We start from the raw sequence: 17,099 nt of genomic DNA, 5'->3' as shown, positions 1-17,099 counted from the left end.
ACAATAACCAAAGCAACCTCCCCCACCCCCCAAAAAACCTGACAAACCCAAACACCCCAAACCCAAAGAAAAACCCTTAAACCCCTGTATTTCATACTCCTGGTTATTAGGAAAACAAACACTGTTCTAGCCACACTGCTACAGAGGACATACATCAACAAGACGTGCCTGGACATACATGGACTCTTCTTCACAATTATGATTTGTATCCTTTCCATTATTGTAAACAATGTTTATAAAAAACCCCCTCAAATCTAAGAAAAAAAATGCAGAGGAAACCAAACAATTTTTGTTTCATTTTTAATTTGGCTTCACGCTGAAAATTCAATTTACAAGCCATTCATAAGGAGAATGTCCAGTTGGGCAGAATGAGCCATGATTGTATACTGCACATCAACACTTGTTGTGTATCATGTAGTTCCCTTTTAATAAACCATCATAGGACTTCTATAGCATAGTTTAAGCATCCACATCATTTGGCTCAGTTCATCACATGCTATAGTCCATTTCAACCTATCAGACAACTAACAAGAAAAGAACGTTCAATTTGAGGTATTTCCTTTAGGAAGTTACTGATCACTGGTCTTCAGAGGTAATGTTAAATCATACAGTTTTAAACATTGAAAAATGTACAAAACCAAGTTCATTTTTAAAAAATATCCTTACTCTTCCATGCATGTTAATAAAAAATATAAAAAAATCAAATCTGTAGCACTGAAGCTATACTTTTCACTCTGCAAAAGTATTTCCACAATTGGAACCACAAGCACAGTCATCTTGAGGACACTACTTGTTTTTGCTTTTCTTTTATGAAGTATAGTCAGTTCAGTGCAAAGGTAATAGTCTATGTACACATACCATAAGAGCCATAGGAGGGAAATTTACAGCAGAAAATATGCATTCAGATCATTGTTATATTATCCAGTAGCACAATATATTCTTACAGATTTACACTGCATATCCAAGGGCTATTATAATAGAAAGCTTGCAGCCAATATGCATCTTCAAACACGCCAGGTCTGCTTGAGCAGCCTTGAAGTCAGAAGTTGTGCCACTGATGGAACAAGCACGTAATACCTTGCAAGCTGGTTCCTGCAGATCAGGTTTGCAACTAAATGCATCCTCTTCATGGCAGTGCCTAACTTGGATTCAGTAGTGACAGGAGAAAATTCCAAAATTTGATCTAAAAGGTTTTTTGCTTTTGCATTTAAATTCTCAAGTGTGTTCAAAAACATAGTATTTTTTTTCCAAATATATATAAATTATACCCTCAATGCAAGTTTAACAATAATTCAAGAGATCAAAAACATTTTTTTTCTAAATTATTTCTCAGCTTGCTGATAATTCAATTTTATTCTTCCAAAAAGATGAACCTGCAATCAAATTAGAAATGTCTTGCACACTTGGAGAGATGCTGGGAATTACAAAAAGGTTTAGAAAGTGGTCCCATTGAACAGATGCCAAATACTTTCAGCACAATGCCTCAACACTGAAGTTGTATAGTACATAATACAAGGTCAGCAGATGCTTAATCTTGGTCCTCCTCTAGGAAACAAAAATCTAACACTTCTAAAGAAATTTATTTCTGACTTCTATTTCTAACGTTACTGATTTACATTGAGCTCTGAATACCCTTTGAGCAATTGGAGAAAACAATATAAACAAATCGCCAAACACAACTATACAGACAAGAAGCTGCCACGGTTTAGCTTTTTGTCTAAGTATATACAATTGCTAAGGAGAGATGTTTAACTTAAAGAATTCTAATCTACGTATTTAAAAATACAATTTCATTTTCAGATGTTTACTTAGAAACTGCTTTTGTAGTCTGGAAAGTACAGCACTGGCTAACCTAAACCTCCCTTCTGAAATATAAGAAATATTTTGCTTGAACTTCATTATAAAAGAAAACATGGGACAAAAATATATACTTAGGGCATACAAGATCTTTACAAGTTTATTTCTTTAGCATTTAAAATACAAAATTGCCTTCATGCTGGATAGTGAATAAAAGACATGTATTTGGGTTTTCCCCATATACATTCATAGACTTAGAAATAACCTATCGCAGATGAATTTCATTTCCAGTACCATGGTAGGATGAAAAGTGTCTGAGCTTCAGCTTTCTTCAGTATCCACGAGGAGACTTTGTTTGCTATTGCGTTTATAGATGCTGCATTTGGAACTTGGAAGTAAACAGGCACACACTGAAAGTTATACAGTAAGTCAGAAGTCAATCCAATTTAAAGTTCATTGTACTATGAATTTAATTTCTTATTGTTCACAGGAACAAGGAGAATCTCAAACTTTTTCATACCTGCTGTCACCTGGACTCACCTGCAACTGTTGAAGTGTGGGAAAGGAAAATGCAATCCTTTACCTAACAGCAGGCACAAACTAAAGCAGTGCACAGGCCTTTACTTTTGGGTAGCATTACCAGAACATTAATTTTAATAGTCACCTGCCACTTATGGATCGGGGAGAAAAGTCCACAAATGTCACTTAAGAAGCAGCAAGGTCTCCCTCAGTCTGCAGCACAACTACAAAGAACCGAGAGCACAAACAAGAGCCAAGGACAGAGAAAACTGAATTCAGCAGCCTAAGAGTCAGAAAAGATCCTTCTATGCTGTGGGAAACAGCCGAGTGTGCAGTGAAAGCTCTGCTGGCATGCTGGCCTTCATGGGCTTTTCTACTGGTTCAGGACCAGAAGTTCAGCCTGATTTTTCTCCAGCTGACTCCTGGGCTCAGAACTGGCGGTCTCAAATGACACCCCACTCATAATATTGAAACAGAACAGTACAAAAGTCATTATGACTCTTCTCTTGCTTCTAACATTTTTGGTCAATGTGAAAAAAAAATGAAACTTAACATTATATCGACAGATTATCATACAGCACCTCTTTAGAGATCCCCAAGCTAACCTCAAGTGACCTCTGATGTTCATATGGCCCTGTGCAATTTAGCTCAGAATAAAAAAGCATGACAACTGTGTTGGTAAAAACCAAAACCAAACCAACCAACCAAACTAAAAAACCCCAATAGAAAACAAAATCCAAACCAAACAAACAAGCCCCACCAAAACCAAACCCACAAATAAGTTAATTAACAGGAATAACCTACTCAGGTGCAAGTTGTACTAAGGTGATTCTACTGTTTCGATTCCCAGACACTAATCACTTGAGAACTGCATAGACATCTTTAGCCACTTACAGATGGCCTCCTGCAGTCAGCCTGCACAGGAGTACCCTGCTCTGCTACTTTGCTAAAGAAAATGGAATTAGCAGCCACTACCATCACACAGCTAGTAAAATTATTTTGCTTAATGAACTTGCAAGACAATCTAGGCGGAGTGTTACCTGCTGCAAAAAAGTCTCAGCATATTTCACAGAAACAAACTCTCAATTTTATAGGCCTCTTAAATCCTCTGGTGTCTTGGTATCACCCACTTCAGTTTAATCCCATTACACATGATAAAGCACATCCTACCATCTGCGTAAAAAGAAGCCGTTTTCTACAAAACAAATCACCCCTCCACTTGTAAAAGTCAAAGTAATTATTATCTTGATATAAACCTGAAGGGTTTCCTAGAGAAAGAAACTGTCTTAACTTGATCACGATGAGATGCAGAAAATTTTCACAGACCAAGTCCAGGCACGTCTGATGGGTGATCTCTTTGGTACTGCATTCTATCAGAAGTTTTACCTTGATATTATAGAATTTATGCATGTTTTGATCATAATGTGTTGGTGACTAACACGTCTACCCAGCCTACTGCCATAGCTATCGCATAGAATAATTGTGCTTGTTCTCTGAGGTGGAGCTGGAGGACTGTACCTTTAAGGAGGTCTTACAAGGTTCCTGGCACCGTTTGATTACTTTTTTTTTTTTTTCTCAGTCTTCAAAGGAAAAAGGCAGGGAGAGCAGAGGAAACCTCACTGGCTGCACTGCAAGTGACCTAGACACCACCTGGACGCAGGATGGTGCAGTACCTTCAAGAGATCATCCTCTGACTGAAGAACAGCTGGCTAGATGGGACTGGAAATCTCAGTCTTCCTGCTTAGCTGTGAAACAGATTTTGCAGTTTTACTGGACTGATTAGTAATTAATAACCAACTATCAATGGCACTGACGAAAAATTCTTTCTTTCCATTTTGAACTGTGGGACGTACTCTTCTTTTTTGGAACAGATCTAGCCATATTAAGTAAGTAATTCAAGTTTTCCAAATTAGCTGAAGTTCAGATACCTAAACAGCAACATACCATTGGAAGCACCCGGTTCACAGGGAACTTCTGTGCTTCAATATGAGTTTAGGAGCCGAAATTAAGTTTTGTCAGCGAAAAACTCTTGGCCAATGTATTTGTCATTTCTTAATTCTAGAATACTTATGAAAATGCTGCTAGAAAAACATATGCCTCAGATGGAGCAGAATGAAACATTTCAGAAGGTCTGATGACCCACTCTGTGACCTAAAGGAAAATCAATCTGACTTGGTCCGAGCTTTCAATCAGAATCTCCTTCCTCTCTCCATCCTAGTCGAGTCCCATGATCTATGCAAAGCTGCATTTACAGAGGTTTTCTGAGATCTACAGCACATGCCACTCAAGTTATGCAACTTGTATTAAGGTATTCTCATTAAAAAAAAAAAAAACAAACCACAAACATTTTTGAAAGAGCAGAGAGCAGAATGCAACTAAAACAGTTAATATGCAAAGCTGTACTTACCGTATAGTAATATAAAAGCGGGAAGAAAAACTTAAAGGCAATATCAAAGATAGCCTTGCAAAAGAACTCATAAATTAATAAAAACAAAAACATATGTGCTTTAGAAAAATCTATCAAGCTATGCAGATGTTAAAGTGCAACAATCCATTTTCCAGGAAAATGCATACTACATTTTATGAATAGAAAAATAATCCAACCAGCCCAATGCTTAAACTAGCTAAGAAACCTATTCAGTTTTCATAAAAATAGTAATAAACAGCCATGTACAGAATTTAACTATTTATTTCCTGTAGCTCTGCTGCTAAAGTGGTTGCATCACTTCCTTATTGCACACGTGTCTCCTTTTCAACCTCTACGACCTAAAGGATTTATGCCTGTGAAGTGGGATTAGTGAACACATGAACAAGCCTGGCTGCTTTTTATCATAGTGAGATAATTCTAGCTACAATAAATGGACTGAAACATGTAGTGTAATACATTGGTAGATAATTAAGTGTACAACCCAATTTCTCCATAAAGATTACAAATTGCATATAATGCCTTTCAAGTGTGCCTGCTTACAGCACTGGACTCCTGAGAAAGCTACAGTAGCACTTGCCTTGCTGTGGTAGATGGTGGTATAAACATGCTTTGCACCTTCTAAACCTTTGCTTGATTTTAGTGGAGTTCTATTACGTTTGAAGAAACACAAAGAAAAAAAAATAAACTTTTTAGATATATTGGATGTCATGATTTTCTGTGTTAAATACATTCAAAATACAGAGCGTACTTGTTCAACCCCATCAGAACAGCAAACATTTGGCTGGGTCTCTCATACAAATTATATAGAAATTCAGTCTGATGCAAGAGGTGTACTACCAAGGGATGGCAGTATTACATAAAAGCAGTAAAATATTCATCAATGTCAAATGCCTTCACACCCCTGCATTTTTTGTGTAAGGATCATTTGTTAAGTTAAATTGTTGCAAAGAACTGAAGTAACTTCTGCATGTGTCTCCTTGTAAATTTAAAGGCTATTGATATCACCAGTTACAATAAAACAATTTGTTTGTAAAATCTATAATATTTTCAAGGAAAGCATTTACATGTCAATGTTTGGCAAAGGGGAAAAGGAAGCTTTCATTCCTACCCCGACATTGCAGCAAGCTACTGAATCCTGACTGTCACAAACCAGCTGTTCCAGTCAGATGCTTCTTGAAAAGGCTGCTTACGTGCAACTACTAAAACATTTCGGCTTTCAGAGTCTGATCAAAGAGCTGCAACAAACATTGCTGCAGTAATGCAACGTGTTACAGGTCTCAGCCCTCAATAAAGTCCTGAGTTTACCACCTTATACTAATGGGGCTTTTCTGTCACTACGAGGCAATCTAATCTTATAGCCTTATACTTCGCAGATGCTAAAATTACCTGCGTTATATTCATTAATCTCATCTTTTGTAACATTATGCGTGATCTAACAACATTTCCATGCAGGGTGATCAGGACTTAATCCTATCATTCATCCTATTATGTCTCTACAATTCATTACAAAATTTAAGTGTAGTGTTTGGTGTTTTGTTTTGGTTTTTAATGTTTGCTTCCACCAAGTGTACTTGCTTGCCAAGTAAACAATGCTCTGGTCACCAGCCTTCTTCAGCAGCAGCAGCTCTGGACCCAACTCACTGACACAAATGACCTTCAGTGTCTCTTCACCATGCAATGTGGTGTTTGCTTAAGGGCCTGTCTATTGTGGGCTGCAGCGCCCTTCAACCCAAACCCTCTGCACAGCTTGAGTTGCACACAAGCAGTCATTACACTCACCACAATTAGAAAACATCTCTCTCTCATATTTAGCCAATTTCAGTCAGCTTTCCTTGTTCTTTCACAGATGCAGACAGAGGATCTCCTCCTCCGGAGCTCCTCTGTCCCCAAAGCTGTCTGTAGAACACTAAGCTTACCTTTTTCTTCTTTTCAGACACGTGTCTTGGGGAACTCTATCTCATCCCTTGCACTCTGAAATGGTCAAATTCCCAAGCTCACATGTGAAGAAAAAGGTAACTATCTTAGCCAGCTTGAGCCATGTGCCATAAAAAGTCTTGTAGAGGAGATGCAATATGCCCAGACTACAGTTCATGTGTCTTCCCTTACATACTGACTAAAATACGTACTGTATAAACACAGGAAGCAGACTTCAGGATGTAATCCTATGGCCCTGGGGCATGATCAACAAAATCAAGAGTCTCCATCTTAGCTGTCCTGTTTTCAAAACTTCCAGTGAAGGAAGGCTCCTCACCCTGCCTGGAATAACTCATTCTCCTTAGCTAAACTACATGTATTAGAAGGAAATTTTCCTAATCCTTAGCTTGCTTTTTGAATGAATAGCCTGTATCTATCATCTGTGTGGAGAAAATACTGTTCCTATCTTCTCTATAGCAACTTTTTCCATAGTTGAAGACTCTTTTCAACTCTATCCAGCTATTCCCCCTCCTTCTCAGGTGCCCCAACATGGACAGAAACTTCAGGTAAGGCACGATCACACCTTGCTAACACAGAAACACCGCCACACTTCTCACAGGCTATACTGTTGATGCATCCACTATAACGATTATATTTTCTGCCGCAATAGGTTAATAGTGCTCAGTTTATCATACTCTATACCATCCCTGCCCCAAGATGTTTTATGCAGTAATACCCACTCCCTTATCTGTCTGTGCAGCTGACTATTCCTACCTAAGTGCAATTCCTCCCATGCCTTATTTTTCCAAACCATTTCTATTTGTCATGATCAGCTTTAATTCAAATCCTGACTGCCAGTCTGCTTGGCATGTGTTACCTAGATAAACAAAAAAAGTTAATTATTACCTCCAAATGAGGACCTACCTCCACATACCCCACAGAGAGCATAATTTCTTAAATTTTTTTCCCCATGCTTTTTCTATTAAAGCCAGTTTCAGTCTGGAGACTTGCCACATACAGTTAGGGATTTCTAAGGACAAATTCCAATACCCTAATGAGCTTTAAAACACCTCCTGCTATTTACAAAATAGTAATAAAAGCATTTGGTACAAACAGATTTCCTTCTGCTAAAATTCCTCCCTTTCAAATCTAGTTTTAAATTACTCTAACATATGGAAGATTCAAATCTCAACAGTTTTCCAAAGACAATACCATCATATTTCAGCGCAGCCCTACAACATCAGTCATAGAAATTACATGAAAGTATTTTTTCTTTGTTTGGAAGTAAAGTTGCCATGAGAATTATTTTGTGACAGAGTCATCGTTCCTCATTTTTGAGGCTTTTGTCACATTTCCTAATCAGTGAAGCTCTATGATTTCAAAATATTGTTTTCTCTGACACCATCACTGGTAATTAAGGCATATGGCTCTAAAAAAGGAAAGATAAGAAACATTAGTAATACGAGTCTTTTAGGTTGTTTTTTCTTTTTTTTTTTCTTCAAACAGTTCTAAACTATTTTAAGCTTCATATATGTTATATGTGGTATATGTAATGTTGCTATAGAGACTTAACAAGCATTTATTCAGGATGTTCTCCAACTTGTTGCTGGCTTGACCTCTGAAGTAACTGCAACCTTTTCAAACTTGTGCTGATACAACATAGTGTGTTCCATGCTAAGTTATCTGTATATACAGGCTTGCTACAAACGAAACCTGTGATTCCTGATAAATCTGTATTAAATAAATTGTGTAAACATCTCCCATTTAAATGTTGGGTGGACATGATTTGAATTGAGTATACGAAAAAAGCACAAACAGTTTTGTCACGTAACTGCAAACAGTAGGTGGTATGTCAGTTTGGAAAAAAATTGTGTTTAATTGCATCCGGAAGATTACAGTAGAAAAGCATTGGGGTGAGGGATAAGGAGCCTTTCCTTTTCATTCTACCATGGAATAGACTGAAACAGTTTCATCATTCACCAATAAAAAATAATCCTTAGCAAGTTTTTGCATTATTGTTTCCAAACTGTTCACTGAAACCTAAACAAAGGGCCAAAATATGTTTGTCTTGCTCAAGAGAACAAACCCACTGAAATCAACAAGACTGACTATGCAAATGTGGACAGCAAAATTTGGCCCCAAATAAACATTCCCATAACTAGGGAAAACACTAATCACTAAAGTGCACTTAACATCATAGTAGCTACAGTTTCTTTATACATGCACAGTTTGTGCGACACTTTGTACATGAAACTAGCCAATGGAATATAAATAAGTGTGCTGCTTCCTTTTAAATATGAACATTAAGAATGAAGCACATTCACATCTTTGCCTTTCAAAGACCTTCTTGAAAAAAATAAAAGCACCTTCCTCAGAGTAACCTGGAATATGTTGTTAAATATAGCACACATGATTGAAAGAACGGTATTAAGGTAAAAGAATGTTCACACACAAAACTTGTATTTGTGGTATAATTGGAGTGACTTATGAAAATCCCACGAAAAGACAATCCTCTCACCAGGAGAAGAAGGTAACAGTTGTAGTGTTAATTCAGTTTCTTCTGCAGGGGATTGTTTTTATCTTCAGCGTTTTCAGGGCTGAAGTCAGTACAGATACCATTAGGAGCCAAAAGAGATGAAGTCACCAAGCCACTCTCAGCTCCCGTCTGATCAGCATAGAGATAGTCTTTTGCAAAGTGTGGGTGCAATTCAGCAAAACTGTAGAAGTCATCTAAAAAAAAAAAATTGTCATTACATAGAATCAGCTCTTTGAAACAGAAGGACGCTAAATTTGAATACTTACACATAAATGATCATATGACTTTGGAGAAAAATAGCAGCAGTTAACATACAGCTTGTTTTAGCTTTTCAGCAGAAGCCAAGATGACACAAAGTGTTATCTAAGCCCTCTTAAAACACTTCAAACCAGAGCTTAGCTTGTATGGTGAAGGGGTAAACAGGCTCAGATTTGCATTAAAATGCATGCGGAGCACCACATGCCCTTAACAGAGCATCTTACTGTTCACTGGGGGAAGGGCAGAAGCCGTCTGGCTGAGCAACAATGAACAGCAAGAGTAGGCATTTCTTAAAATCTGGGATGTCTTTTGCAAATATGCCCCTTAATGCTTTGCACTCACAACTTCCTTCAACATACAATTGTCATTGCTGCCTCCTGCTTTCAAGATTTCAGCATTTCAAAACTCCTATTATTTTAGATAACACAAGAAGAGAATTACTTTGAAACACATTATGAAAAAAAATATAATGTTAATATTGGATACTAAAAAGCCAAAAAAAGAGAACAAGATTAGTTCTTGACGGAATGGGGAATCCTGAACATCAAGAAGTTACATTTTGTGTTAAAAATCAGACACTGAGGCCTTGTCACAATTTGCCCACATGGTTGTTACTCAGCCATGATTTGAATACAAGATACTGTATGGATTCCAAGCCAAGAAGCTATTCTTATAATGTAAACTGACACTGGAAGAAGCTGGATGTGAATACTATCGCCAACTCGATCCCCTACAGTGTATCACACACGGCCCACTCAAATTCACTGTGTTATCCCAGAAGAGCTCCCGATCAGACGACGCTGTGAGTTCGATGGAGTGCAGTGCAGATGACAGCCATGGAGCCCTTCGCAGGACTGAAGCCCAATTCCTCCTGCTACAATCAGGCTGCTGCGTAAGAGGGGAACTACCACAGCTCTCCCTCTCTGCCATGTGTCTCTGAGATGTTGTGTTTTTCTCACCATTGCAAAGGGCAAGGGAATGTCATTGGGCTCACATGGGCACTGAAGTTGTAGGGCAACCCTGTCTCTGAACTGTTGCAAAGGGATAGGTGGGGAGAACGCAATAAGCATAACTTCATCCTTCTGCAAACAGAAAAGTAGGTATCCTTTTTCCACAGTTTATATGGATCTAAAGTATTTTGGACCCTGTAAGTTCAACAAAAGCTGATGACGTTCAGGGCATGAAAACCAAGGCTACCATCTATGTTAAAAACCTAAGTACAACGGGCTGATTCATCATCTAAATGATGAAAGGGTAAAATATCTTTAATGTCTGAAAATGTATACAGCAAAAATTTTTCTTTTGATAATATTTAAAGCAAGTTCAACTTTTTTTTTTTTTTTAATAATCTCACAGCCAAGAATGTCATGCATCTGACATTTTCCAACAGTGGTAGTAGCTGCAGTAACACATTAGAAACACATGAGTGCAAATTGATTCATCAGAATCAAAACAGTGAACCCAAACAAGTATGATTTTTTTTTTGCAGTTAACAAGGAGAGAAAGCAACTAGTTGTCAGCTTTACCTGGTCTGGCCTGCAGCAGGAACATGAAAACATTCAATTTTTTCATACGGACACTTTAAGCCTATCCAAAGGATCTATTTCTTTTTGTAACAACATGTGCATTATATTAATGGCCTTGAAAAAATAGCCTTTTCTGGGAAAGGTCATTCTGATAGCCCAACTAAGGTAAGACAAATGTAAAAATTTCAACCAACAGTACCAAAGATGCTCTTTCAATCACATTAAGCATAATCCTTTTTTGCATGGGAAAGACTAATATATTTACTGTAGATGCCGTTCTAAGTAATTCTTCCAAAAGTTACTGTATCTTTTCAGAAAATAAATTCAGAAACCCCCCCAAAGCACTTGTTCACACAAGGATGATAGTCTATATCCAGATCAGCATCCTGACAACCAGGATCCATTCCTCAATTTTTTACCAGTACTGGATCCAAATGAAAAACCTCAGATTCCAGAGAGGAAGGAACTGAACAGGATAATGTTTCTGATAGTTCTGAGTAAGCAGACATTCTGAGTCTTGCTGAAACAAGTCCTGAAGATATTATTAAGGAATATTTGTCAAAGTTATACACAGCAGAGCCCAAAGAAAAGTGCTTGGGATCCCATTTGCATGATTCATCACAAACACGAGAAAAGGTAATGTAGGAAGAACAAACTATTCCAGCATTACTTCTAAACACAGGTCTCATACTGCAGGCTCAAGCTTAAAGCAACTGTGAAGCATTAAACTGGAGGAAAAAAATCACCTTAGTCATTTACTCGGAGAAAAAAGGTAATTTTGCTTCCTGCTCCTACTACGAACAAAGAGACAAAAAGAAGGAAAGAAGCCAAAGTGGAGTTCTTTAAGATCACTGTCTATATTTTCGCATTAAGTATCCATATATACTGTAAGAACCTCAAGAGATTTTTCTCTTGCCTTTGCAATACCCTTATAGAAACACAGAATGTTAGGGATTAGAAGGGACCTCAAAAGATTATCTAGTTCAATCCCCCTGCCAGAGCAGGAACCCAGGCGGGTTTTGAATGTCTCCAGAGTAGGAGACTCCACAACCTCCCTGGGCAGCCTGTTCCAGTGCTCTGGCACCCTCACTGTGAAGAAGTTTCTTCTCATATTTAAGTGGAACCTCCTGCATTCTAGTTTGTATCCATTGCCCCCTGTCCTATCATTGGTTGTCACTGAGAAGAGCCTGGCTCCAACCTCATGACCCTCACCCTTTATATATTTGTAAACATTAGTAAGGTCACCCCTCAGTTTCCTCTTCTCCAAGCTAAAGAGACCCAGCTCCCTCAGCCTTTCTTCATAAGGGAGGTGCTCCACTCCCTTCATCATCTTTGTTGCCCTCCGCTGGACTCTCTCCAGCAGTTCCCTGTCCTTCTTGAACTGAGGGGCCCAGAACTGAACACAATATTCCAGATGTGGTCTCACTGGCACAGAGTAGAGGGGGAGGAGAACCTCATTCAACATACTAACCACCCCCCTTCTAATACACTCCAGGATGCCATTGGCCTTCTTGGCCACAAGGGCACAGTGCTGGCTCATGGTCATCCTGCTGTCCACCAGGACCCCCAGGTCCCTTTCCCCTACACTGCTCTCTAACAGATTGTTCCCCAACTTATACTGGAACCTGGGGTTGTTCCTGCCCAGATGCAAGACTCTACACTTGCTCCCACAACTTGATGCTCCTGATGGAAGCTCTATGTTCATGAATCTCCTCTAGTTTTTGTTTCCCCTCAGCTACAAATTAATTTAGTGTATGGGAACTTAATAGGATAATCCTGTGGTTAATTAGGTAAGGAATCTACATTTTAGGGAACAAATAATTCTTCCTTCTCTGAACGTTCATTCATATGGATATTCACAATACTGCAAATCCCCTCTTTCTTTTTGTTACCAGCAAGCAAGGCAGAGTCTTCAGAACAGTCTCACAGTCATAATTTGTTTATCAAGAGCAGGTGGACAGTTTCCTAGAATTTGCAGTGCCCACCCACAGAACAGATTTTCAGGAAAGGCAAGAGATTGAATATTTATGGCACGAACTTTCAAGGCAGCAATGCAATACCAAAAGTTTATTTTAATCTTCTAATTCTCTGCCACAATAAATCAGACATTTGTTCTCACTATGAAGCTTTCAGATACGTTTAAAATCTCGGTGCAATGTTTACAGTATAAAATGAGCACTTCTCTCAGAAAAAGATCTCAGCAAAGTTTCAAAGCGATGTAAATACCATCCTACTTTGTGTAGCCTCACAAAAGACTGCTCTTGACTTCAGGAAATAAAATAGTGAAAATGAGAGCTAAGCACTTCCATGGCCACTGCTGTGGCTCAGTGGTCCAGATACTCTTGTGATAGGAACATACCATGACCATTCAGGAGTAAAATGCAGATTTAAATGCAACTAAGTATTATTAAAGATGGATATTAAAAGAATTCTTTGGTAACTCACATGAACTGGTGTGAGATCACATGTACAGTATTTCAAATTTAGCTATTCTCAAACAATGAAGTATGCCAAAATTAGAGTTCTTCTAGGCTTACCAGATTAGATTCTGGGCTGGTATTTTTTGACACTGGTGATGGGGAGTGGGGTGAAGAGCTGAGTCACTGCCCAAATGAGTTGGGAGACAAAAAGGAGCAACAGAGATAGGCAAGAAAAAGGCAACAGTGTAGGATGGAGATGGAAATGCTGGGGACATGACAGATGAGAAGTACAGAAAAGAAAGGGGTAGGTACAGCAGGAAACAAGGAGGCAAGACATAGGAGTCAGGAAAAAAAAGTGGAGAGCGGCAGCAATTATTCTCACTCCAATAACTAAAATATTCTGTAGTTGAAGCTTTATATACATATTGTATGACTGAAACATAGGAATAGTGGGGAACAGATACAAGAGACAAAACGAGAACAGAGCTAAGATATCTTTCTTAAAAATACATATTCACATGACATGGAAGTCACAGAACAGAATATGCTGAAAAAGCTAATCCAGGTATTGCCTGACTTAATGTGGAAGTGAAAACCTCTGAAAACATGTAAACATGACATTTGATATTAAAGGTGAAATTCAAATATTTGTTTTAAAATGTAAATGTACTGTTTTCTGCAGTGCTTTTGCCATTATTAAAGTCAATAAGTCAACTAAAAAGGTAAAGTTTAATAAAAATATAACTGCTTTGCGTATCAACATGAGTTCAAACAACTTGACATTTTGTGACAGTTCAGATCCATGTAAAACACTTACCATATGTGATCTTTCCTTTTCCTTCTCCATCTACAGCTCTAAAAAGATGAGTAACATTAATCTGTGACACACCCATGGCAGTCTTCAGAATATGAGCTAAATCCTCTTCTGTTACAGTTCCATTTTCTGACTGGTACAGCTATGAATCAAGACAGCAAGATAAATCATTGCAAAGCTGAATGCTAACTCCTAGAAACAGCACCGCACTAAGAAGTTATACAAAATTAAAATCTGTTATTGCAAATTCAAGTCACTCTCAGATTGATGTGATCTACTAAAGATATCTGATTAGTCTGTGTATTGACTATCAGTTCACATCTGTATGCTTAGAAAGTAAAGCTTGCTATATTCAGAAAAAAACCCATGTTAACATGGCTAACCACTGGAATTTCAGTGATATTCAGAGACAAGACTGTTTAATACCAACATGTTTTGCAGGTATCTAACAAACTAATTTTTAGTTTATTGAGCTATGTGTCCAAACTCTGAGAGGGTCTGTGGAATCAGGAGATGTATTTACGTCAGCCTAAAGCAGATACCATTTCTATTTGGTCAGATGTGAAACTCAAGATTCCTTTGACCAACATCCAACTGATTCAACAGCCAGTTTCCATAAAATATCTACATCTAAATGGTGGAAAATCCTACCCTCTAAAGTGATGGGCCTATAATTTTCTACAAATACTTATTCTAGAAAAGAATAACTTGAGTATTCTGAAATCATGAAGCAGAGTTTCCTCACAGAAAGAGTTAGATAGGAGACTGATAACTAAAAATAATTCTTCATAGTCTCATTCTATCTTCATATATGTACAGTGCTTTTCCCAAGAAAAGAACCCAAATATTTCAAAACATCTGTAACAAATGACTGAACTTTCCTGTGAAATGGAAATTGAGACACAAGAGTTTTTGAAACTCTCTTCTCTCATTTACAAGTATGACAACACTGCAAATATTGAACCATGTAACAAAAGCTATTTTTGAAACTTCTTTTTATTTTCTCTACATCATTGAGAAGGTGGGAACTGATGAGATTAAACAAAATGGGCATACGGATTTATTTTTCACACAAGCAGAAGTTGCTGTCACAAGACAGCACACAATGGAATAAAAAAAGTCAGTAGAATGAAAAAAAACCACCCCTCAAGTTTTGTGGAAGACTACATTCATGCTCAAATCAGAATCTTGCCTTTTCCTCCCTAACACCTAACTCGCATACTGTTTCACAAGGAGCAGGGGCAAGGACAAGACACTTGTTTAATAAAACCTGCTATATTTTCACGGATCAAGTAGTCAGAAGGTGACACTTGACGGTAAGGCTCACAAGCGTCACATTGGCAAGGTTTTCAACACCCTTTTGTTTCCTTAGCAATTAGGAAGGAAGTATATGTAGCACTTACACTGGAGTGCTGCTCATAGACTTGACTGCCATATTCCCCCCTTCTCTTTTAATTGCCCACTGCTTTAGAGCTCTGGTGGCTCAGTAACTCCTATTTTTCAAGTTCTTCAGCCATATACTAAACACTTCAACTTTGAAAACTTGTTCAACTATGTGAAATGTTGCACTTTATTCCTGAAAAAAAAAAATAATTACAAACTGCTTTGCAGAAAGCAGGACAGGGCAGAGGACAGCACCTGTTCAAAGTCACAAATTCATGAACTGGCTCCCAATAAGCTGCATGAATATCTTACTGTACATAAACCCAGCATAAGGGGTAAGAAAGGACTGAAGGGAAAAAAAAAAAGCTTCTTTCCCTTTTTTTTCTAGAATACTGTGAGCAAAATTTCCTCAACTTGAGACTTTTTTTAACCCTTCCAACCATCACTAACACGACAAAAAGAACCATACCTACTTCCCTTTGCTGAGTGCTTCCCCTTCTTCATACATGCACAAAACTTCTTTGAAGTTCTACAGTTAATTTTATATTTTGCAATTAACCAGAGGACTCAAAATTATGTATTATGAGTTGAAGAACAGAGCAGATGGTGAACAACAGAAATTTTACAACTTTCTTATTTTAACGTAAAGTTAAATGCTTCCAGAAAGAAAATAACTGCTCAATGTGAGCTTTTCTTCCTCTAAAATAGCTAAAGTATACTGCACATCATGCATCATGACAGCTAAATTTCACTGAAACACTGCCCAAAACCCACCTTCAAGTTTACTTTAAGCTTGTTCATTTTTGTACAAAGGGACAGAGCTGACCAAACAGCACCTGACCGTTTCTCTATGCCATTATATAGATCAAATGGAATAAGTAAGGACAGAAACCTTTCTGCTTTTCCCTCAGAAGTAGCAGTAACAGGAGCTATTAGAGGCAGATTTCCCCCAACATTCGTAGGAACTAAATTATTTTTATTCCTTCCTCCTTTGTCAAGCTTGTTTGATACTGGCCAAAGGGTAAGAATGAGAGATGTGAACACTAAACATTCACAAGATCCTCATTTCTTTAGCAAAACGTACTTAAGATAATAATACAGGTATGCTAAAAAACCCGAAAATGACTACTCAGAAAATAAGGGTGCCATGTATTATAGTACCATGCAAACAAATGTTCTTAACTCCATGCATTCACCAGTGACGACAGCATCAAGAGTTAGCACTCTTCAGCTTCAGTAACACTAAAGGCCATGTGAGTTTGAGGCAAAGGAAAAGATGATGCCGGATGCAGCAGAGTTTGTGTGTTGAAATAGCAATATTACATAAATTAATTAAAAAGTAATAAATCGAGGTATCAGACAAACCCACTGGAATGGCAAGAATTAAGTGTTGCTGCTGTCACTTTCCCAAAAAGCCTGCACTGACCACCTGTGCTGATGCTACAACAAACCACTGAGACTAGAGCAGGATCAGAAGCACTCTGGGAAGCAAGTAGTCTGGGCA

The 17,099-nt window shown here is 38.0% G+C and overlaps 1 protein-coding gene across 1 annotated transcript in view; it reads right to left on the bottom strand.

The window, feature by feature from the left end:
• Positions 1-200: 200 nt before the first annotated feature.
• Positions 201-17,099, bottom strand: part of LPCAT1 (lysophosphatidylcholine acyltransferase 1) — a 66,495-nt gene continuing 49,596 nt past the window's right edge. The window contains exons 13-14 of the mRNA XM_082046624.1: positions 14,216-14,354; positions 201-9,388 (exon numbers count right to left, since the gene is read on the bottom strand). Of these exons, the coding sequence (XP_081902750.1) occupies positions 9,204-9,388; positions 14,216-14,354 (324 nt within the window). The 3' untranslated portion in view covers positions 201-9,203. The remainder of the gene's footprint in view (positions 9,389-14,215; positions 14,355-17,099) is intronic.

The sequence above is a fragment of the Streptopelia decaocto genome, assembly GCF_964273445.1.
Source record: "Streptopelia decaocto genome assembly, chromosome: 2".
NCBI classification, from domain to species: domain Eukaryota; kingdom Metazoa; phylum Chordata; class Aves; order Columbiformes; family Columbidae; genus Streptopelia; species Streptopelia decaocto.
This window is presented reverse-complemented; position numbering and strand designations above follow the sequence as displayed.